The 20,395-nt window shown below is 38.1% G+C and overlaps 1 protein-coding gene across 3 annotated transcripts in view; it reads left to right on the forward strand.

Moving 5' to 3' along the window:
- The window catches only part of NRG4 (neuregulin 4), a 21,162-nt gene continuing 767 nt past the window's right edge, over positions 1 to 20,395 (forward strand). For 2 of the 3 annotated variants that reach the window (XM_036389432.1, XM_054516225.1), the window contains exons 1-5: positions 1 to 181; positions 4,194 to 4,354; positions 5,322 to 5,376; positions 9,317 to 9,410; positions 16,884 to 17,033. In XM_036389432.1, coding sequence (XP_036245325.1) covers positions 5,367 to 5,376; positions 9,317 to 9,410; positions 16,884 to 17,033 — 254 coding nt within the window. In that variant the 5' untranslated portion in view covers positions 1 to 181; positions 4,194 to 4,354; positions 5,322 to 5,366. Of the gene's footprint in view, positions 182 to 1,275; positions 1,351 to 4,193; positions 4,355 to 5,321; positions 5,377 to 9,316; positions 9,411 to 16,883; positions 17,034 to 20,395 lie in introns of all 3 variants that reach the window. The other variant, XM_036389433.1, reaches the window with a different exon arrangement.

Below are 20,395 nucleotides of genomic sequence, written 5' to 3' on the forward strand. Positions count from 1 at the left end.
CGGAGCGCCGCGCTCGCCCCGCTGTGCCCCGGCCCTGGAGGCCGGGATTACATAACGGCACCGGAGCGAGCAGCTGCAGGATTCCAGCATGCGGATTAGGGATTACGTTGATTCAGCAGATTGTCCTGTGCATGTCTGAGAAAGATTACACCAGCAGAGTTAAGAATACCCGTTTGCTGTGGTAAGCCGTGGTTTAAGTAGAACAAATTAACTCAATACAAAATTAAATGCACAAAAAAAAAGAAGTAAAATACCCCAAGGTTAAGAACTTCTTTAGTGCTTTAATTTTAGGTGCTTTAAATGGTCAAAATGATAGAGACTGAAATTCAAGTTCTGACAATTATCTCCCCTGTGTTTTGGAACAGCTGATATTAGCATCAACCAGCTATTAGTGCTGGATGAATCTTAAAAAATCAAAATCATTATTATGAAGACTAGTTACACTTGATTCTTGATGGCTGCCATGTAAATATCAAGCTCTTATGACATACATTCCTAGTAACTCAAGATTATTGAAGTGGCACTGGTCTATTTTATTGTGTCACCATGTGCTAAACTGTCTCCTTGTATATTAGCCTGTAATATGGATTTTTGAGTTCTGATTACTGGATCCGAGATTATTGACATTTGAGAGCTGACATTATAAGGGACACTACATCTGCCACTGAGGTATGAATAAAAATTAACCATGCAGAGACAAACTTCAAGTTGCATTCATTTCAGTTGATTTCTTACAAGAGTTAGGGATGAAACTTGGAAGCAAAAGTGCCACAGAAGAAATCAGTAAGCACACAGAATGATAGAATAGTGGTGGGGGTTGTTTTCCAGGACTGATAGTGATTTTTTTGAATTCAAGGGTCTTGTAAAATTTAATAATTCCCCTCACATAAGCACACACAGGCTTGAAACTGGAATCTCCATCTCAAAATTACAAATCTGTGGTGTGACTACAGTAGTTACATTGGACAGAAGCCTCAACTTCGTGGCTTTGCCAATGTCTGTATGAATATCTCATACAATAAAACTGGGGTTGCAGATGGAAATTTGCAGTTGTTTGCAAGCTGCTTAGGAAATTTTGGCAATGGGAAGTTTTCCCTGAAATTCACTGTAATGTCTCAAATTTCAATTTCAACACCATGATGAGAGCTTTACCCCTGTTTTAGTATATTGTTAATCCTAGACATACTTTAGTGGATAAAAATGAAAATGTAAACCTAAATATTTGCTGTAGGGATTTCTAAGATAAGAGGACTCAGCCATTTGTTGTCATTTCAGAAAACTGCAGTGGAAAGAATTTTGAAGAACTGTGTCCAAAGAAATTACCCTGTCAACCAAAGCACGTTGAGATTTGTGAGCTATTTGTCATCTGCTTTAGCTTCATGTCTTTTGTCTGAATTTCCTGATATTGTGGTTATCCCAGCCTAAAAGAAACTTCCAGTGTATAAATTTGAGTAAAACATTGTTCTTATACAGATTTGTTATAAGATCTTACCTGGAATTCTTCCTTATAGAGATCCTCATTTGTTTTGGTGCCTTAGGTTTTAGCTTTTCTATTTTTCAGATTCTGTACTGCTTTAGTGTGTAGTTCTGAGCTTGATACTAAGGGATGGTGAGCTCTCCTCACAGAGTAGGGAGACAAAACAATTCCTTTCCTAGCTTGGGACCAAGGACAACCACCTAAATCTCAGGCCCAAGAGCATAAACAACATGGACTGAAGAGAGAAAAACAAGAAGGATGGGACTCCATAACCTAGAGCTATAACTGGACAATTAACCCCAATATGCAAATGGAGCAGGACTTATAAAAGTGAGAGCCCTTGTGACCAGTTGTCCATTTTGGCTCACCTTGGGTGCAGGCCTGGCTGGGCTCTTGTGCTGCCCAAGGTGGATCCATGGAGGCCTTTTAATAAATCCCTTCAACTCCATCTATCCTCTGTTCTAGGCCAGCCTTCACAAGGCCTCAGTTTCAGGCAGTTTGATGGATTTTTTTTTTGATGCCTGATGATTTTCTGTGCTCAGATCAGTTATGAGCTCCAGGCACTGAAGGTATGAGAAGTTATACCTAGGTGAGAAAAAACAGACTGCTTTTAACAAGACTTCAGGACAGTTCCTAGCTCTTGTAGAAAGTACGAGGTGTGGACTACTGACTGCTTGACAGGTATCAAGGTCATCTCAGAAGGAAATTTCTATTTAATCAGCATAATAAGCAGTTTTAAAATTTTTCCCCTTCATTATTTTCATGACCAAATATTTGAGCTCAATATTGGGGCAGAATGAGATTTTACCTTTTTTGATTTTTAGAAAGAATACATAATGCAGTAAAATCCCATTCTCAAAGACAGCTGTAAGGTGCAACTTAATCTGAATGTACAAACAATGTGTATTTGAAATAGCCACATGACTGAAACCATCTTCTTTAATTTGGGGGAGCGTTTATATAGAGATTAATTTTAAGAGTGTTTGAATAGCAAAGATCCATAAACCAAAGCACAAATCATTATTCAGTGCTTGATTTTATCTGCCTATGCTCATTAAGACTTACAGGTACTGTGGATGCTAAGGCCAGCTAACCAGTAAAAGTACACAAAACCAAGAGGCAATACAGATTGTGATTTAAATAGATGGGGAGTAAAGCACACAGGTTCATTTAAAGACAAATCTAACGAGTTCCAGACTTGTTTCAGTATATCTCAGTATACACAGGTGACCCAACTTTCATGTACAAGCATTTCAAACAATGCATTACTATTCTTAGCATCGCTTCAGATGACAAAGATGAGGGGAAAAGGGTAGAACTGATAAGATTTTTCAACAAGCTGGCACAGAGCAAAACAGGCTATATTTTAAATTTCAGATTAAAATGCTCTTAACTAGATATACAAGGTAACATTTCACAAACTCCCAAGATACATGGAAGATAAACATTTGAGCATTCATACAATTGGATTTTTAGTTTCTGTGAGCATAGGCTATATCTGCATCTAGAGGAAGACTCAGTTTGGAAAGTGCAAGAAAGGTGCACAGATGATCTTTGTGTTTCTAGTATGAACTCAGTGCACACACAGACGTGAGTTACAATCAAATTTAGCAACGATTTCTGCTGCAGTGCTTTCTTTTCTTTAAATATATCATCTTATTATCTAATGAGATAGAGAGTCCATTCTTTTTAGAACACTGATACATCTTGAACTTCTGTTCAGAGTGCAACACCTCAGAGAAAAACATTGAAATACATCATTACCTAATTATGTACTTTTCAATCTTAAAAAAGTCAAAGCTGTGAATACTCTCAGCAGCACCTTTTCAAAAAAACATCTTTAGACCCATATTGTGATACTTACTATCAGAATTAAAACATAACGTTATGCTTTCACAGTGGCAGGGAAGTATTTGCACTCCCTTCCTTTGTCACCCCCTATTTCCTTGAATACACAGGCAACAGAGTTTGAAAAGAAATGATTAGCAGTCCCACAGCCTTCCTCAAGCTGTCTTGCTCTCTACACTCAGCTTATAAACAATTTGTCTTACATGGAACAATTAGTCCTAGTCCCAAGAGCTGATGAGCTGCAGAGCACATCCATTTAACACACTGATGCAGTAGAAAACCATCAGCTTGCCCTAAGGGATTTTCTGCCAGATCATTGGATTTAAGCATCTTCTGAAAAAATTGAACTTAGACCAGGAGCAGCACCAGAGGTCCTGAGGTACATACTGACTGTCAGATGAAGGAGAGGAAATGTGAGATCTCCTTTTGGCAGTAGCAAAACTCAAGCTGTTTTGTCAATTCAAGGATTCATTTCCTAATTAAATCTAGTGCAGGAGCTAGTTAATTTAAATCAGATTTTTGATGCCAGTGTGAAATACATGTATGGTACAATTTACATGTACTACATTTTGTGAGTATTTTGAATTCAGCAATAAACTCTAGTACTGGTAACCCTAGAAAAATATGCAAGTATTGCTGTGAGCATGAGGGGTGTTACCCTATTCTGTCCTTGGCCCCTATACATGTGTTTGTCTTTGTTGTAACTTCACCCCACTGCACTGAATGTAAACTGGAAACCTTTTTAACAGCACATATAGAATCCAGATCTTGACTGCTAGAAAAGTGAATCTCCTGATTTATTTCTTTTGAAAGATTTTAGTTCTGAAGTGCCACATGCTGTGTTAATTGTTCTTGCTTCTGTACACAGAGCAAAGTGGAGCTGTGAGCCACCTTTGGGTGGGGACCTTGCTGTTACAGCCCAGTGTCACAGGGAGCTGCCAGTTGTCATTGTCTTGGATGGACAGGACAGTTAAAAAGCTAGAGAAGCCACGAGAGGTCCCATGAAAACAAGAACCAGCTGCTTATAAAGTAAGTACAAATGCATTACACCTTTTGAAATGGGCCTCTACAGAAAGTCAGCTGTTAGTTAAAGCTGCAGTATAGGCAACTATTTATCATAAAGCTGATGGTTTACTTGATCATTTAATGGTTAAAAAAAAAATCTTTCTTCCAATATAGGACAGTTTGCTTAAGTATTTACTTTGCATACACTCTGAAGACAGAAAGCAAACATGACAAAAGGATCTATTATGTTAGACTTATTCAGTAGCCTATTTGGTACAGTAAATCTTGGCTGTATAACAGAAAACAGAAGATAGCTAGGATAGATGGTTATAGAGTTGGCATGTCTACAGAATAAGATTCTTTTAGCAATGTCAAGTGAACACTGGTTTCTGTCCAGGCAGAAGGTTTCTATTGAAGATTTAAAAAATCATTGTATAAGTTTGATAAATTCACAGCTTATATTACAATTTCACCTGACATCCAGACATGAGGGACACTCAAGTGAAACACCTATTGACTCTGAGAAATGACAAATTAGAAAGTTCTTGTTTGTGGAATGGAAGAGCTCTACCACCAAGATCTTACCTGACTAATTAGCAGTCTGAGGAATGGTTCAGTTGTGTGCACTGTCTTTCAAGGTGCAACTGTCAATCTAATTAGCTGGCCAGAATCAATCAGACTGCCTAAATGCATCAGATATTACAATTCTGAATAAGCATGGCAGTTTTTAAAAGGTATTCATTGTTTAAACATGCTTTAGTCTGAATTTAGTTTTATTCTGCCTTCAGGGATTCACTGAACTTGACAGCAGACTTGAATGTTTGCCATTAACTGTGAATTAATGGAACTTACATATAACAGTGCATTACTGTCAGAGTGCAATGGATGTCTTAGCAGAAACACTGAAAGTTGCATTCCAATAGCTATTTCTTCAGGGGAAAAAGACACCAGCTTCAAAAATTATATGCTTAATTTACATGTTTGTCTTTAGGTGCTGTTGCCTCTGACCAAGAACAAAAATTGTTGTGGGAATAATATGCGAACAGGTAACTTCAGCCAAGTCTTTATTTGGATACATACATCTAAATAATTGGAATTCACTGAAATGGCATTGATTTTGATAGCTGCCACTGGGACTGTCACAACTGCTCTGCAGAGATGCCATCCCTCACCAGAGTTTACCAGCCAGTGGTACAAATCCTGTAAGGAGATGTTTGCTCTGATCAATACTAATATTTCAATGTGGGACTGGTTAGTGTGCAGTGTAAAGCTGCTTACAAGTGAGCATGCATCTGCCCCCTTTTGCCTTCTGCTGACATTTCCCACTCCTCTCTCTCCCTTTTTTGTGTTAGCAGTCCAGTATTGTAGCCTCTGGACTAGGCAAGACAGCTGAGTCTACATGTGGATTATCAAGGCTGGCTGGCTCTTTGGGGTTAAGACGATATTGAGCCTGCATTTGGTTGTTTTTTAAAGTCAGGACAGTCAGGTTACAAAAGTTTAAATACAAACAGACGAGACAGTTTAGGGACACAGCACTGTACCAGCTACTAGGAAGAAAATTAACTCTTTCCCAGCTGAAACCAGGACACCTGCATGTCCTCAAAAAGAATAATTAAGTATAAGTGTATTTAGAGGCTGCTATTACCTCAGTCAGTTTTAAGTATTCAGTCTAGCATTAGAAAGAACAACCTCATTTTATTCCTCTTCACTTCTTCCACCAAAATCCAATTTTTTAAAGAAGAAGCTTTTGTGTCCTACTTCTCTTAAATCTCTCATTAGAGGATGGTATCAAAATACATATTTATATGTTATGTTCAACATAGATTGATAGAGTATTATTAATTTTAAAGCTAAATCTTTTGTATTTTTTTAATTGCCCATCATCTCTTGTCTCTATCTTCATCATGGAGTCTGACTGTAGTATACATTTGACTTTCAAAGCATACAATTTGCATTTTTAGATTAATATAATGTATTGACTTACCTCATGAAAAATCATAACACATTCACCAATGCTAATGTAATTGGGTTTTGGCTTGTATTGAACCCCATCTGATTCTCCAGTATACTCTTTTGCATCATTGACTATTGATTTAAAGGGGTAAACTGGTGCTTTCACACTTTCCTGTCTACAAATACAGAACTGTAACTTTGAAATTTGCAGCAAGCTACTGCATTTCAATATCACAGGTGTGGAGTACAATAATACCTATTATTGTGTTGTAGCAAATTACAATTTGTTAGTTATATTTTTTCTTGGTGTTAAAGCTTCCTGAATTTCTTTGATTGTCTTTCATAATTCTAACATCTACATTATACTGTGCTACTCAGATAGTTTTACTAATCAGTAGCAAAGTATTAAAACACAAAATAGAATTAATGAAAAGCACAACTGGATGGAAAAAAGGGGTACCTGATCAAGGTGGACATAGACATTTCTTCAAGTTTCTCATTACTGCTGAAATTAAGGTTACCATTTTCCCCTTAGTATTGGAAGAAAAGTCTATTTCTAGAAAGAAATAGCCTATAGAAAAATTGTCTGTAATTACAATCAAAAAGGTTTCAAAGACTTCCTAGGCACTTTTTGTTCTCTCTCTCCACCTCTCTCACTTTTCTCTAATAGACCTAAGAGAAAGTGCCTGAGGTATTTTGCCAGAGCAGAAATGCCTGGTTGGGCTGCAGAGCTGGTCCTTGATACAAAGATCACACCTTAGCAGTGTTCATTCTCCCAGATGTTCCAAGGCATGAATGACTGGAGGCATTCAGCATTCTTCAGTGCTCTGCCCCTGTGCCAGTGTGAGGCAGGTCTGTTTCTGCATAAAGATGAAGAAATAGAAGCAACGAGGCAGGAGTTTAAGGAGGCTAACAAATTCTCATTAATTCTCATGAGAATTCCTTTGAAACCTTTCCGTGAGCTGTTCAAAAGGATTTTTCTGCAGGGCCCACCTTCTATCATCTTCCTTTTCTGTCTGCTAGAATTTCAACAGTTAACTCCCTCAGACACTTAACAGAGTTGAGAGCAGGTCAAAGTTGGGAGTTTTGTTTTTCTCACTTGATTCTTAAAATTGTATAGATATTCTGATACACTGTTGATGTGTTCAGTGCCCTCTCTTGATTTAAGGAAGGATGTAGCCTTCAACTGAATTAAACTTTCACAGGAGGTCCACTGTTATGTTTGAATAGAATGAAAATCAGCTAAGGTGTAGTTCTTGTTTAAAAACCTCCTTGTTTTCTCCCATTCCCATTGTATTCCTATTGCAATTGTACAGTTACCCATACAAAATAATTTTTAAAGTCTTTTAATTGTGAACTTGCAGTAAATGAATTGCCAGCAGACAAGCACAGAAAGCTTCAGAGTTAAAATAATTTTCCATTTAACTTCTAACAAGGTAGGACAGAGCACACATTTCTGTGCAACAAGGTCAAACATGAACAATCTTTGCAGCCTTTCTTCTCCCCTCCTCCAGCTTCCTAATTTATCTGCACACAGGCAAGAAGGTCCAGTTACCATTTGGATGCTGGCACTTCAGTAACAGGAACATGAAACTGAATTCCTCTTGGGCCCTGGGGTATAACTGTCTTCATCTCAAAATAATGTAAGGACTTCCTCACACTTCTGCATCAATATGATGTCATAGAAAGGGAAGAATGTAGGAGAAGGAGGGAGAGTAAAATTGGTAGAGCTGGTCTAGAGGATAGCAGGATGCACAATGATTTTTTGCACAGAAGGAGAAGTAGCTGAGCATTTCTGCCACTCTTAGAAAAGCCTGACTTATTTTAGATAAGTTGTAGAAGGTCTCTCTAGGGTAGAGTGTCTTACAGCCACACTTCTTACTTTTTATTTTTCTGCATGAATAAAGGGGAACCCTAACTCTTTCTTGAAGGACAAATAAGAAAACTAAAATCTTGATTCCTCTTAACTCTGTTATGTATAGAACATGTCTTCTATACATAAATAGTGACACAGCAAAATTCTGGTTTTCAGAACTTCTGAGAGAAATAACAGCAAGAACACCTAAAGTGTGAGGCAACACATGACTATCACCCCTGTGATGTCAGAAGACTGCTCTATTTTTGTTTTGATTGAGATACTGTGGTTTCATAAGATAGAAGAAATATATAAAATATTAGATACATATATATGAAATGAGTTAGTGATGCATTAAATGTGTCATAAATATATTCAGTCCAACTTCCAAATTTAGACTGCTTTCAGGAAGAATGAAGTGGTACAGTTAGATGAGCTTTTTAAGCACAAAATGGACAAGTGCTGCTACAAGTGCCAACATTAGTGTCCTGTATTTGGGGTGTTATCAGAATGCCTAGTTATGTTTAACACATTAAGAATTCATCTAAGAAGCCTACTGAGTTAGAAAAAAGCCTTTTTGAGATCTGTGGAAATGATATTGTAGCCAGCAGTCCTGTACATAAGTGAGTGCTGCAGGCTGTGCCCTGGTTTGGCCATTGAGAAATTGAGAATTGGGGTGGGGAAGCCCAGGAGTGTCCCAGGTCCCATTGCAGCTTTAGTGCAGCCCAGAGCAGCCTCACAATGTCCTGGCCCTTACCTGGCACTGGGTGCCTCTGCACTGACTGACTCTATTGCTGGAGCCAGTTCAGTTAAGGGGGTTTGTGCCTCTGCAGCAGGAGAAACCAGACTGCACCTAGGTCATGGGGTGAACCACTGGACTCACTGTGTGAGTGCTCATGAAGGGCAAAGGAAGTAATGGAGAATTTCTCACTGCAAGAGAAAGTTTGATTTATTAATCCAATTTATCTGTTTCACATCTGATATGGTGATAAATTTGTGATCTCTTCTCCATATTGTTACATGAAACTGTTCAGCAAAACAGTGCTCTGTGTTGCTGGCCTGGAAGGCAAGACCTGTACCTTTTTTGCTCATAGGCTGATTTCATTTGTGTGGTAGTTTGTGTTTTTTTTGGTTTGAAGTCTGTTTTTCTCAGTGTTTCTTTTGGTCTTATTTTTAAGATCATGAAGAACTCTGTGGCACCAGTTATGGATCTTTTTGTCTAAATGGAGGGATTTGTTATATGATTCCTACTGTATCCAGTCCATTCTGCAGGTCAGTGAAACTGAAGTTTGTGTGTCTAAGTATTGGACAGTAGCTGTCTAAAGACTGTTTCTCCATTTTCCTTCTTTAAGGAATCGCTTCTAAATACCAATGACCTATTACTTACCTAGTTTACAGAGACATGGTGATATGAGAAAAAGAAATGTGTATACTTGCTTGGCAGGTGGAACAAGATTCAGTTATATGCATTCAGGATTATATCTATAATTAGAGCCATATTTCCTTATTACAATACAGAAAGAACAAAATAGCCTTTGCCTCATGGAATATAGACTGTGGGAAAGGCATTCAGAAAGGCAAAGTACAGTTTTTCTTACAAGTTAATCACATTGCAAAAATTTTTATAATATAAAATGGCCTGACCTGATCAAAATGCAGAGACACAAAAAATAATATAATCTTTTAAGAGGGGAAAAAAGAATGTAATTCAAGACTTACTGTGTTCTTCGAATCATGCTGAAATACTCAAAGAGCAGCTTTATAGTGACAGCCAAAGACTACTTGATAAAGAAACATCAAGGCAGCAAACAGAGATACTTCTCACAGCACTCCATAACAGAACCATTCTTCCTGCTGAAGCCCACGTAGCAAGCTGGAAAAGATGCATTTCCTGGTTTTGCATGTGGATACATGTCCTGCATAAATACTGCCCTATCTTTTTATTCTCTGGTTTAACAAGACATAAGATGCTAAATAAAACCGTCACTTTTCAGAGTCCTGCATTGACTAATTCTGAGTTATTCATCAAAATAAATTATGGTTGATTTAATGGCTTTGCTTAACAAAAAATAGGCATTCAGACAAATATTAGATACACTTAAGGATATTATCTTTTTTCTTCTATGGCAACTTTTGTTCCCTCTTCTGTCTTGAGCTATAACTAATGATAACTGGATAAAACAGTTGAAGAAGCAAACAACATCTTTTCCCAAATGCTTAACTAAAATATTACTTTCTTTTGTTTGGGACAGTTCAATCTAAATACTTAAATTCAAGCATGTAAACTCATTTACTTAGGGAGAAAAGAGGCAATTTTGTGGTAAATGCTCACTGAAAATATACACAGCATATCACTGTCATTGTTCAGTGTCACAATGAATCAGATCCAGAAGTGAGATTAAAGCTCTGAAGTGCTGTCTGATGATTTATTCTATGTGCTAAACCTTGCAAGCTTATGCAATATAAAATGAATTCTACACAAAAAAAAAAAATAAAACATTTTGAAATACATATGTTTTTTTTCCTAGAAGGAATCCTGTATTATTGTACATAAATGAAAAATGCATGGTTAAACTGAAGAGCAGCTGCTACACAATTTCAAAGCACCCTCTCAACTACTACTGGACTGTGTAACAAGGAATATGTATTCAATGCAATAACTATAAATATGAAGTAACAAATACTCAGAAAAATTCATTCTTCAGGAGCACAAACCAGTCAGCATAGATAATTTCCACCTTAACAGCTCCAAATGAAGTAATTTTCAATTCAGGTACTTTAGGATTTTATAATCTGCTGAAACAGAAAAGTAACATCTTAAGAGCATTTTTGTTATATTCAGGCAACCTTATTGCATTTAAGTTATCAACTATTTTTTTCTGTATCTAGTGGTTGATTATGAAGTTAGATGCGTTTAAATAGCAGCATTCTATTTAAGCACATCCTCATTCTAAGCATGTTCCTTAATCAGTCAGAGAAGGCTAATTATAGATGAGAAAGGTTTTGTTTACACACAGATATCTTAGTAATCAGCAGTGATGTGAATAGAAACAACAGAAAAAATGCATCACTATTCAGCAGAATTCAGAAAATATTTGGTGCTTTGGAACTTCATGACTGCATCGTCACACAGTTGCGCAGTTTCTTTGATTAAGGTTTCTGCCAAATCCCACCCAAAGCTCCCCAGTGCTCTCAAATGGTCATGTCCTACTGAAAGGAAACTCAAAGCACTTTTAGACTCAAGGGCTGAATGATTGTTAATTAAAAGGAGGAGATGGAGAAAGAACAGACTAGCAAACTGTAAAACTACCTTAAAACACATGTGCCTTGACATGGTGCTTGGTAGCACATTTGTGTTGTGCTCAGCAGAGTTAGTCCAGATCACCCTGTGCAACATCATTGGAAGTAACTTCACCATGTGACTAAGAAAAATGCATCATTCTTTAGAAAGATGTGCTTTGTAGCATGCTAAAAATGAAGAGCTGCTGTTTACCTTTGGAATTTCAGGGGGTTTTTATCAATCACAAATAGATACATACAAGGCAGAGATTTAATATCTGTTGAACATTAATTGACCCCCTCCATGTGCAACAGTAGCAGATTTTAAACACAGCTGATGTGTTAAAACATGAGGTTGCTCAGCTGCCATCTTCCCTCACTACTTTCCCCACAAAGAGTTCATGTTCTCAGCAGTAAAAGGCACACCTGTAACCATAAACCAGATGAGCTTCAAACCCAGGAACACTCAAATGAACTAAATAAACAGGCAGCAGGACAGAGGAGGATGGAAAAGCAGCTGCCTCAGGTGCATCATAAAACACAAGGCAGAAAGCTGTTTGCCTCAGCACCTGATGCACAGCTGTCCCATAATCACCAATTGATGCACTGCAGAATTAAGTGAAGATTTTGGTTTCTGAGGGGAAGCTCTGATACTCCCATTTTTTTCTTATACTTGGCAGATTTCTGAGAGCATTCTTTCTGTATTTCAAACAAAATACAGATGGTATAAGACAACATGCACAGAGCTCTGCTTCAGAGGGCAGTACACACAGAAATTAACAGTGAATGCTCTCATTTTGGGACAGGGATCCTACTCTGCCCAGAGCTAAGAACTGCAAGAGACACAGGCAGGCCTTGCAAATCTCCTCCCTGAAATGCCTGTGCATCTTCAGGGATATCTCTTCCTTTTTCCCATCCTTTGCTTCCATCCCAATGGAATCTCTCCTCCACCTTTCCCACAGTAATTCCCCTTTCAGACATCCCCACAAGTCACACACTTGCTGTGCTTTCAGCCTTCAGAATATACACCCTACAAGTTGCCAGGGAACTTCCCAGTCATCTGAGCTTTTCTTCTTTCTCTGCCTCCAAAAATACACTTTAATGTACCTCAGGTTCTTTTGAAAACAAACTGACCAATTAGTATTTTTCAGTTCTGCTTTTGTCTTGGAAGGTAGGAATGAAAGTTAGAATACACACTAAAAGTATAGCTAAAAAGAGTCAGTAATTAGGATTTCTTTTTAATGGGACATAAGATATAAAATGCAACACTCTCTTATGTGTTTGAAAACTCTTACCAATCCAAATTAATATAACTGCCAGATAGGGAAACCTTCCCATATAAACACATAGCTAAGGGAGGGGAGATTAAGCCTTTCTTTTAGAGAAGAATAACCCATTCTTTCAACTTCTCTCCAGTAGGAGCATTTGATTTTACTCTCAGTGTCTAGAGAGTAACAGTTTTGAAACTTCTCTAAATGCAAAGCTTTTTTAAAGAGTTGCTTAGTTGTCCAATTAACTTTGCCACTGCTTATTCACTTTGGCTCTAAATTATTTTCATACTTACTAGATGTTCTTAGACTGTATGTATTAGGACAACTTTTAGGAGTCAGCTACAGACTGAAGATTATGTTGATTTTGAAGTTATCAGCCATGTAATCTGAATTGCATTGACAAGCAGATAATTTCTTATCTTTTTCTGCTCAGAGCTTTGTATTTACATGGAAATAGTTTTTATACCAATAAGTATCCAAAATTTTTCTGACTAAAGGAAGACTAAAAGTAAAGTCAACACCCTGACAGTATAATGCAAAGCAGTGAGAATCTGCATATTTGACTGAAATTCTACTTCCTGCTTTTACAGTCTGTTAGATACTTCCTTATGATGCCCACCTTAGAGTCAGGTAAAGAAAGAAACTTCACCTTCTTGCTAAATCCCAGTGCCATGGGATCACTGCAGTGTCCAACAAGCAGCATCTGAAAGCAGTGATGCCCCTGTTACTGCAAGGCTGTTATGCTTTAGTTACTAATCAGATTGTAAAGGATCAATGTAATTGCACACCTGCTGGTCATCTCCTGACATCTTATCCAATGCAGTGCATTTTCTTTCACCTTGCATTGATGCTGATGTGATTAGTACCCTGTGCTGAAAGATTCTATGGATTTCTTTCCATATGCTGGTGTTTTGTCTGGAGCTCCTATAGGAAATTTGTATACAACATTTAAGGCTGGTTTATCTCATCTGACATGAGGTGTGGGTGTGTGTGCACGTGTGTGCAGCCATCTAGGAGAGCAGAAATCTGGATGCCAGCTGAAAATGGGAGGTTTTAGTCACAGATTTTCCTCAAACATTGAACTCTGCTGTCTTTCAACTCTGAATTAGAAATTCAATTTTCTTAGAGGGGGAAAGACCTTTTTTCCATTTTAAAAATCAGCTCTGGAATGCTGCATAGCAGGGCCATTGAAAGGGCCATGTGCAGCAGCAGCAGCAGCAGGTTAACAGCCTGCAGGTGACACAAACACAGTGAGTGCAACTCCCCCTTGCTACAGCCTGCCCCAGGCTCCTCTGGGGTTTGCCCCAACTCATTCAGGTGCAGGTGCAGCAGTGCCTGTCGTGTCAACAGCTGCTCTTAACTGGTGTGCTGCTTTGGGCATCCTTATAAACAGGACAGAGCTGCCCCTGGCTTTTGAGGTGTGCACAGTAAGACTGAGGCTGCACAGACATCATCCTTCTGGGTTATGTTCACAGCCCACATGCTGCTTAGAGACTGTTTCTGTCTTGCTTGCAGTCACTGCATGTGTAACTCCTCTGAAATTATTGGAGATTTCCCAGTGCAACAGGATAAGCAGGTCTGAGAGAATTCCACTGCTAATTACTGAAGTCTGCTTAGTTTCTTTCTCACCTATTTTAGCAAAGGACTTGCAGAAGAAACCTTTCCTGGTTGTCTTAAAGCATCAGTTGCTTCTATCTTTAACATAGGCCTTTACCTGTTTGTACATCAGGAAAGGTGACTTCATAAAAGCTTGGTCAAACCAATATTTGAACATCTGGATTTTCAGAAATGCCATAACTGTAGCACAGCTTGGTCACATTAGCTATAATTTTATTATTAAAATGTAACCCAAAACCACTTCATCTTAATTTTCCTGTTTCTATGAAAACCCACATAATTTTTAGGTTATATGACAGCATTTTCTAGTAGCATGGAATAACTTCCAGCAAGTTTAGAGAAAGTGGATGGGTAGTTTGGTAATCCCTAATGCATTGCTCACAGTTAAACAGACACTGGCAAACCAGCTAGTCATATTTCTACAACTTGGTTTTGTTACAACCACGCAGAATTAAAAGGTTCAGCATCTAGGATGTCTTAAGTTTGGCATGTGCTTCTTTAGTATAGGCTTTTTTCTTCTTCCTATAACCTTGCATTCATATCACTATAGTTTTCCCCTTGCCATCTTAGGCCTTCAAGCTCTTTTCCCTCTTAAAGACTTGTGACTACCTTAAGCATCTGGCTCTGTTTTCTGTTTTGTAGGAAGTGCTGTGATCTCAGTGACCCTTTTGCTGTGCTGTCAACACATTCCCAATTCTTTTCCTCCTGTCTTTGCAGCACATGAATACAGCTCCCATGCACTGTTCACACCAACTCCCTCTCCTGCATCACAGCAGTTCAGTAACCCTTACCCTTTACCCTGATCCTCTCTCTGTGCAGCTCTCTGCAGCTGTGACTGTCTTGTCTTCCTCCTGCTATATTCTGCTCTTTAGGCTACTGACTACTCCCTTTACACTTTAGAACTTTTCCATGAGCCTTAATTTGATGCCAAACCTATTTTTTTTCTTCCGGTATCATTTTAGCCTTGCATTATTCTCCAGTTTTCATTGCTATTCAAGAATACTCCTATGAATTTCTTATTCCATTTTCTTTCCCTGCTACTCTATTCAGCTCTCCAAAGCATTTCTCTCTCACTTGCTAGAGAACAATGCCCCACTCAAACCACACTTCTATTCTTAAAGTATTCTACAGTATTTCAGAAATAGGCCACTGAAAAGCCACTACACTTAGAATAAATATCTGGAACATTATCTCAAGCAATCAGAGCAGTCTGCCTACCCTTGCTTCTCCCAGCAGTGAAACATCATGACTTTGAAAAGCCTCAGATTGTCCTTAGTAAATGCTGTCTGTTTGATCAGTTGCAGAGCTTTAATATATGATGATAATTAGATGTCTTTTTTTAGTGCCTAAATCTTCTATTATACTTCCAAAGACAAAGAATTAAAATAAAAGGGTAGTAACTCTCTGTGCAGTGGTTGAGGCCAGCAGTACTGAAATACTGGTCCATAACCTACAGAAAGTGTAGTGGGAGTCACATCAGGCATCATGTCAGAAAACTCACAGGGATCCTTTGGTCTTAGTTAGATATGCTAAACATTCTTCTTTTTTGGCAGTTCCTCCCCTCTCCACCTTCTTACCCCTCATCTGAAATTATACCTTGCAGCTGCCAATGGCAGTTGAGAACTTCAAGTATGTTGCAGAGTTTAGCCCATTTTTCTCAGCTGGAGTCTGAAATTGCTTATGTCACAGATTATTATGACTTCAGTGCCAGAAATAGCAAGAAGGAGCAAGATCTTTAGTAATACAAATAGAGAGAAGCAAATTTACATATATTAAAAATACACACAGAATCTAGATATTGAAAGAAGTGCTTCCCATTTTCTGTAATGAAATCAATTCCTTAAAAAAACTTAACAGAATAAGTGCAAAATACATAATAAATTAAGATTAGTTTAACTTCAACCTACCTATTTTTGGCTGAATATTAATTACTAAGCCATTAATTTTATTTATTTTTACTTAAATATCATACCATTTTACCATGGTAAAATACCATATTTGTTTTAATCCTTTCTTCAGGAGAGGTTTTCAGAAGCTCAACACATAAAATAAGCAGAGTAGAGAAGACTTCTACGTAGGTCTGTCCAAGAGGGGGTTATTCACCAAGCATGTAGCATGTTCTGGCATGAATTATTACACTGCATCAACTATTTCTGCAGTTTAAGCTGTACTGTGCCTCAATGAATTCTCATTTCCTTGATCTCTTTAGCTGACACTACTATTTTCAACAAAGGAAGCCAGAAAGGTACCTGAAACAGGGAAAAGCAAGCATGACTACTGTGTGAACAGTTAACACTAAAGAAGTAGGCTTAATTAATTAAATCTGTCAGTGATGAGTACATGAAACTTAATATATAAAAGCAGGATGGATCAGAATGTCAACTTGATGCCCAACATGCCTAAGTCCCTTTGTTCCAGAAATACAAGGTGAGAGGAAATTCTGTAAGAAAACTTGCTGTGAAGCAAATATAACCTTTGAATTGAGTCATAACAAGTTCTCTAGCCAGAAGAAGCCTTTTGTGCTTTTCATTGATGATGACAAGCTACCATCTAATCCAAATACAACTTGGTTTCCCAGGTGTATTGAGAATTACACAGGAGCTCGTTGTGAGGAAGTTTTGCTGCCCAGCATCAAATCCCAAACAAAAGGTGACCTGTTTGCAGCTTTCTTGGCTTCCCTTCTTCTTCTAGGAGTTCTTGTAATTGGAGCATTCTACTTCCTTTGCAGGTAAAAGTGATTCATAAGGCTGAAGCTATTCAATCAAGTAGAAATGTCTTCTGGTAATCATGTACTAATTATTTGAATGTAAAAGTATGTAATGAATTATCCATAAGGTTGTATGGTTATTCAGCATAATGAATGGGGATGTCTCAACTTGTTGCTTGTAATATTTACTTCCTGGCTTGAAGTTTTCTCATTTCTAAGCTCTTACTTACAGCTGCTTTGTAAAAAACACCCATAATACACCCCTATCTGAGATTCTGCAGTCCATCTAGAGTTAGTGCTAACATTTTAAAACATTAGTCTGCCTTCTGTTGTCCAAAGACGGAGAAGTAGTGGTAAATTAACAAAGGATCAGAAACTGTTCCTACTGAATTGGTAACTGAAGCAGCTGGTGCCACTAGCTCCTAATTCTTCTACCACTCCCAGTCTAAAAAGGAAAAATACTAAGGAAAGAATGACATTGAAGAATACTTCCAGGTAGATGTTTACTAGCATTTAGGACAACTCAGAGAGCTTACTAATCTGTCCAGGCATGATCCAGGTTTGAGTAGAAGGCTAACATCAGTGCCAGACAGCAAGTGCTGCAGGGTTGGTTTTAGTAGCATTTTAGGTATATTAGGACTTGATTTACTGGGATTGAGGCCACTATTTGATGCTGTACATATATCAACAAACCCAAACTAACTTATCATCTTCACTTGCAATGCCCTCTCTATTTTGCACCTGTGCAATGCACTTGTGTCCCCTCTTTATTTTTAGAGTACAGCACTTTTTGTAAGAACTCATTTTGCCATATACCAATAATATGTGTTTATGCATCTCTGTGTCTCTCTACAAGGCAACTTACAGCCCCTGTAATTCTTTACCATCACAGACTTGCAGAATCTTTTCTTTCCTCCTATACTGCATTTCTCCTAGGTTATGATAACCAAAGGTTCTTGCAATTCTGTTCTTTGTGCTCCCATGGTCACATTGCCAAATCAACTTTTCTGATCTGTGCTTTCAATGAGCGACCTTTGGAATAGCTGGTCTAGTTTTACCTCAGCTGCTGTCATGGAAACCCACTGAATGCCAGCTTCTCCCACAGCTGAATGTATTTAGAAGAGATAGAGAGCATTTGATAAAACAGTTGGTATAAAAAAATCCCTTGTTGTAAAGGATACCCCCCACATTAGCAATTTTAATTTAATTAATTTTGCTTAGCCATGGAATGCCACAGCAGTTGTTTGCTAAAAAATATTTGCAAATTACTATAAACTTATTAGAACAAAATACAGCTTAAACTAACTTAAGAAAAATACATTCAAGTCTCATAGAGATACAGACAGTATTTCTTTAGAAGTAAAATTGTCTCTGAGAAAAGGAAAAAAAAATCTTCAGAGAGTAATGTGTTAAAAGATCCCTTTTCTTTCACATACAGTAAAATTAGGGGAAAGCTGGAGACAATCTATTGAGTTTTATGGTCCAAATACAGAAGCTTGGAGTGATAGCAATGACAGGTCTGTGAAAATTCTTTTATTAGATAGTTAGAACATCAACTTCTCTTTACTCACGCTTTACCTGACTGGCAGAACAAGTAGTAGTGCCTCTTTATTAGCAAAATAAAAAGGGCAACAACTCAGTTATAACACAGTTGTCCTTGAACTCCATCTTACACACCAGACTAATGTGGGAAATCTCATAAAACCATTATGAACCTCTTTAGTACAGATTAAAGAACCTAACTGGCTAAAATTTTCTTACCTTTACACTTCAGAGGCTGATGTAGGATGGTCATCTGCAAGAGAACTCATCTATAAATGAAACACTTTACATCTCTAAGTCCTTATCTCTTGGCTGAAGCAACCAACACATGAGGAGTCTCAAGTGGATACTTTAATGTACTCCCCTCTTTTCAGCTGAGTGAATGAGCATTATTGCTAAGAGCTGCCATTAATCCCCACTTTTTTCTCAAACTTCATCTATCACCTCTACCTTAGGAGAGGGTGGAGGCTTATAAGGGTTATGAGAGTTTGCATCACCTTTGACTTGGTCTACTGACAGCATATTAGTTTTAACATGTAACATTTTAAACATGTTAAGTTTAAAATGCTAACAGACATACTGTGCTAAAGTTTCCACTGCTCCACTTCATTAACAAAGACATTTGATCCACAGTCAGAGAGCAGAAAGGCTTTTTCCTGATACCGTGTTAGTGAGCATTGCCATGGCTCTTCCAGCAGAGGGTTCTAGTGGGGTTTTAGTATGAACAGTAATGTAATCTGGAGGGGTGCAGAAGAGGAGATACTAACTGAAGTTCAGGACAAGGAAACTGAATTCCTAAAATTATACATCAAATCGTTTGGAATATAGAACTCAGTGCTCAGTTTTCTCTATTTTCTTGTCTGTATCACCGTACCTCCCTCCTTTCCAAGTTTTCTTTCTCTCAGGCTGTTTGGGGCAGATTTGAGGACCAAGCATGTGCAAGTGCATTTCATGCTCCCTAGAAACAAATCCATTCAACATACAAGGGTGGAGGTTGTGTCTGTTATAAAACTAAATCATAACTTACAGTGAAAGTAATCCATGAAAGAGTAGCGCTGCACATGAAAGCTCTGGCTGAACAGTGGGAAATAATTCTCCTTTTGCATTTAACTGAGTCATCACATTTTTATCAGCTGATGATTTATTTTTTCCAGTCTGCAGAGCACATGGAGGCAGGGCAAACTCAGATCTAGCTGCTCTCCATCTTGAAACAACCCCCCAGCCTCTCCAACAAGCAGTGCTGATAAAGCCTGTCCTTCTGACATGGGCAAAACAGGGAAGTGTACAAAAACCCCTGCTATTATTACACTGCTACTGAGGAACAAATGGCATATTCTGCTTCCAGCAATTCACCTATCACACCAGGTCCATCTGGTCTTCTTCCTCCAGAAACATATTTTGCCAGGGTTACTGGAAGAAGAATAAGAAAGGTGATGAGAAGAGATGCCACATAAGCCAGCTTTTCTTTAAAAGCTTAGATAAGCCTAAATGCCACACATATAGCTCAGAGGAATAGAGCAAACCCTAGGAAAAACCAAAATAAATCTGCAATTAATTTCTCTATTTCACTGTGAGTGCATGCTAAAATGCCAAATGACCTGTAAAGTAAGTGTAATATTGATGAACAAGAACTGAGCCAGCCAAAACAACAGGGTCTAGGAACAAAGCCATTTAAGCTGTCCAAGACAACAGACTTTGTGGAGGAGTTCCATCACCACAGGACACAAACTGGACACAACAGAGAATAGCTCATGACTCTTCTCAAGAGAGCAGATGTCTGATTACTATTAAAAGAAAGGGAACTAGACAGCAAATGATCAGCTCCATTTACAAGATTTGCT

The sequence above is a fragment of the Molothrus ater genome, chromosome 13 (genome assembly GCF_012460135.2).
Source record: "Molothrus ater isolate BHLD 08-10-18 breed brown headed cowbird chromosome 13, BPBGC_Mater_1.1, whole genome shotgun sequence".
Lineage (NCBI taxonomy): Eukaryota > Metazoa > Chordata > Aves > Passeriformes > Icteridae > Molothrus > Molothrus ater.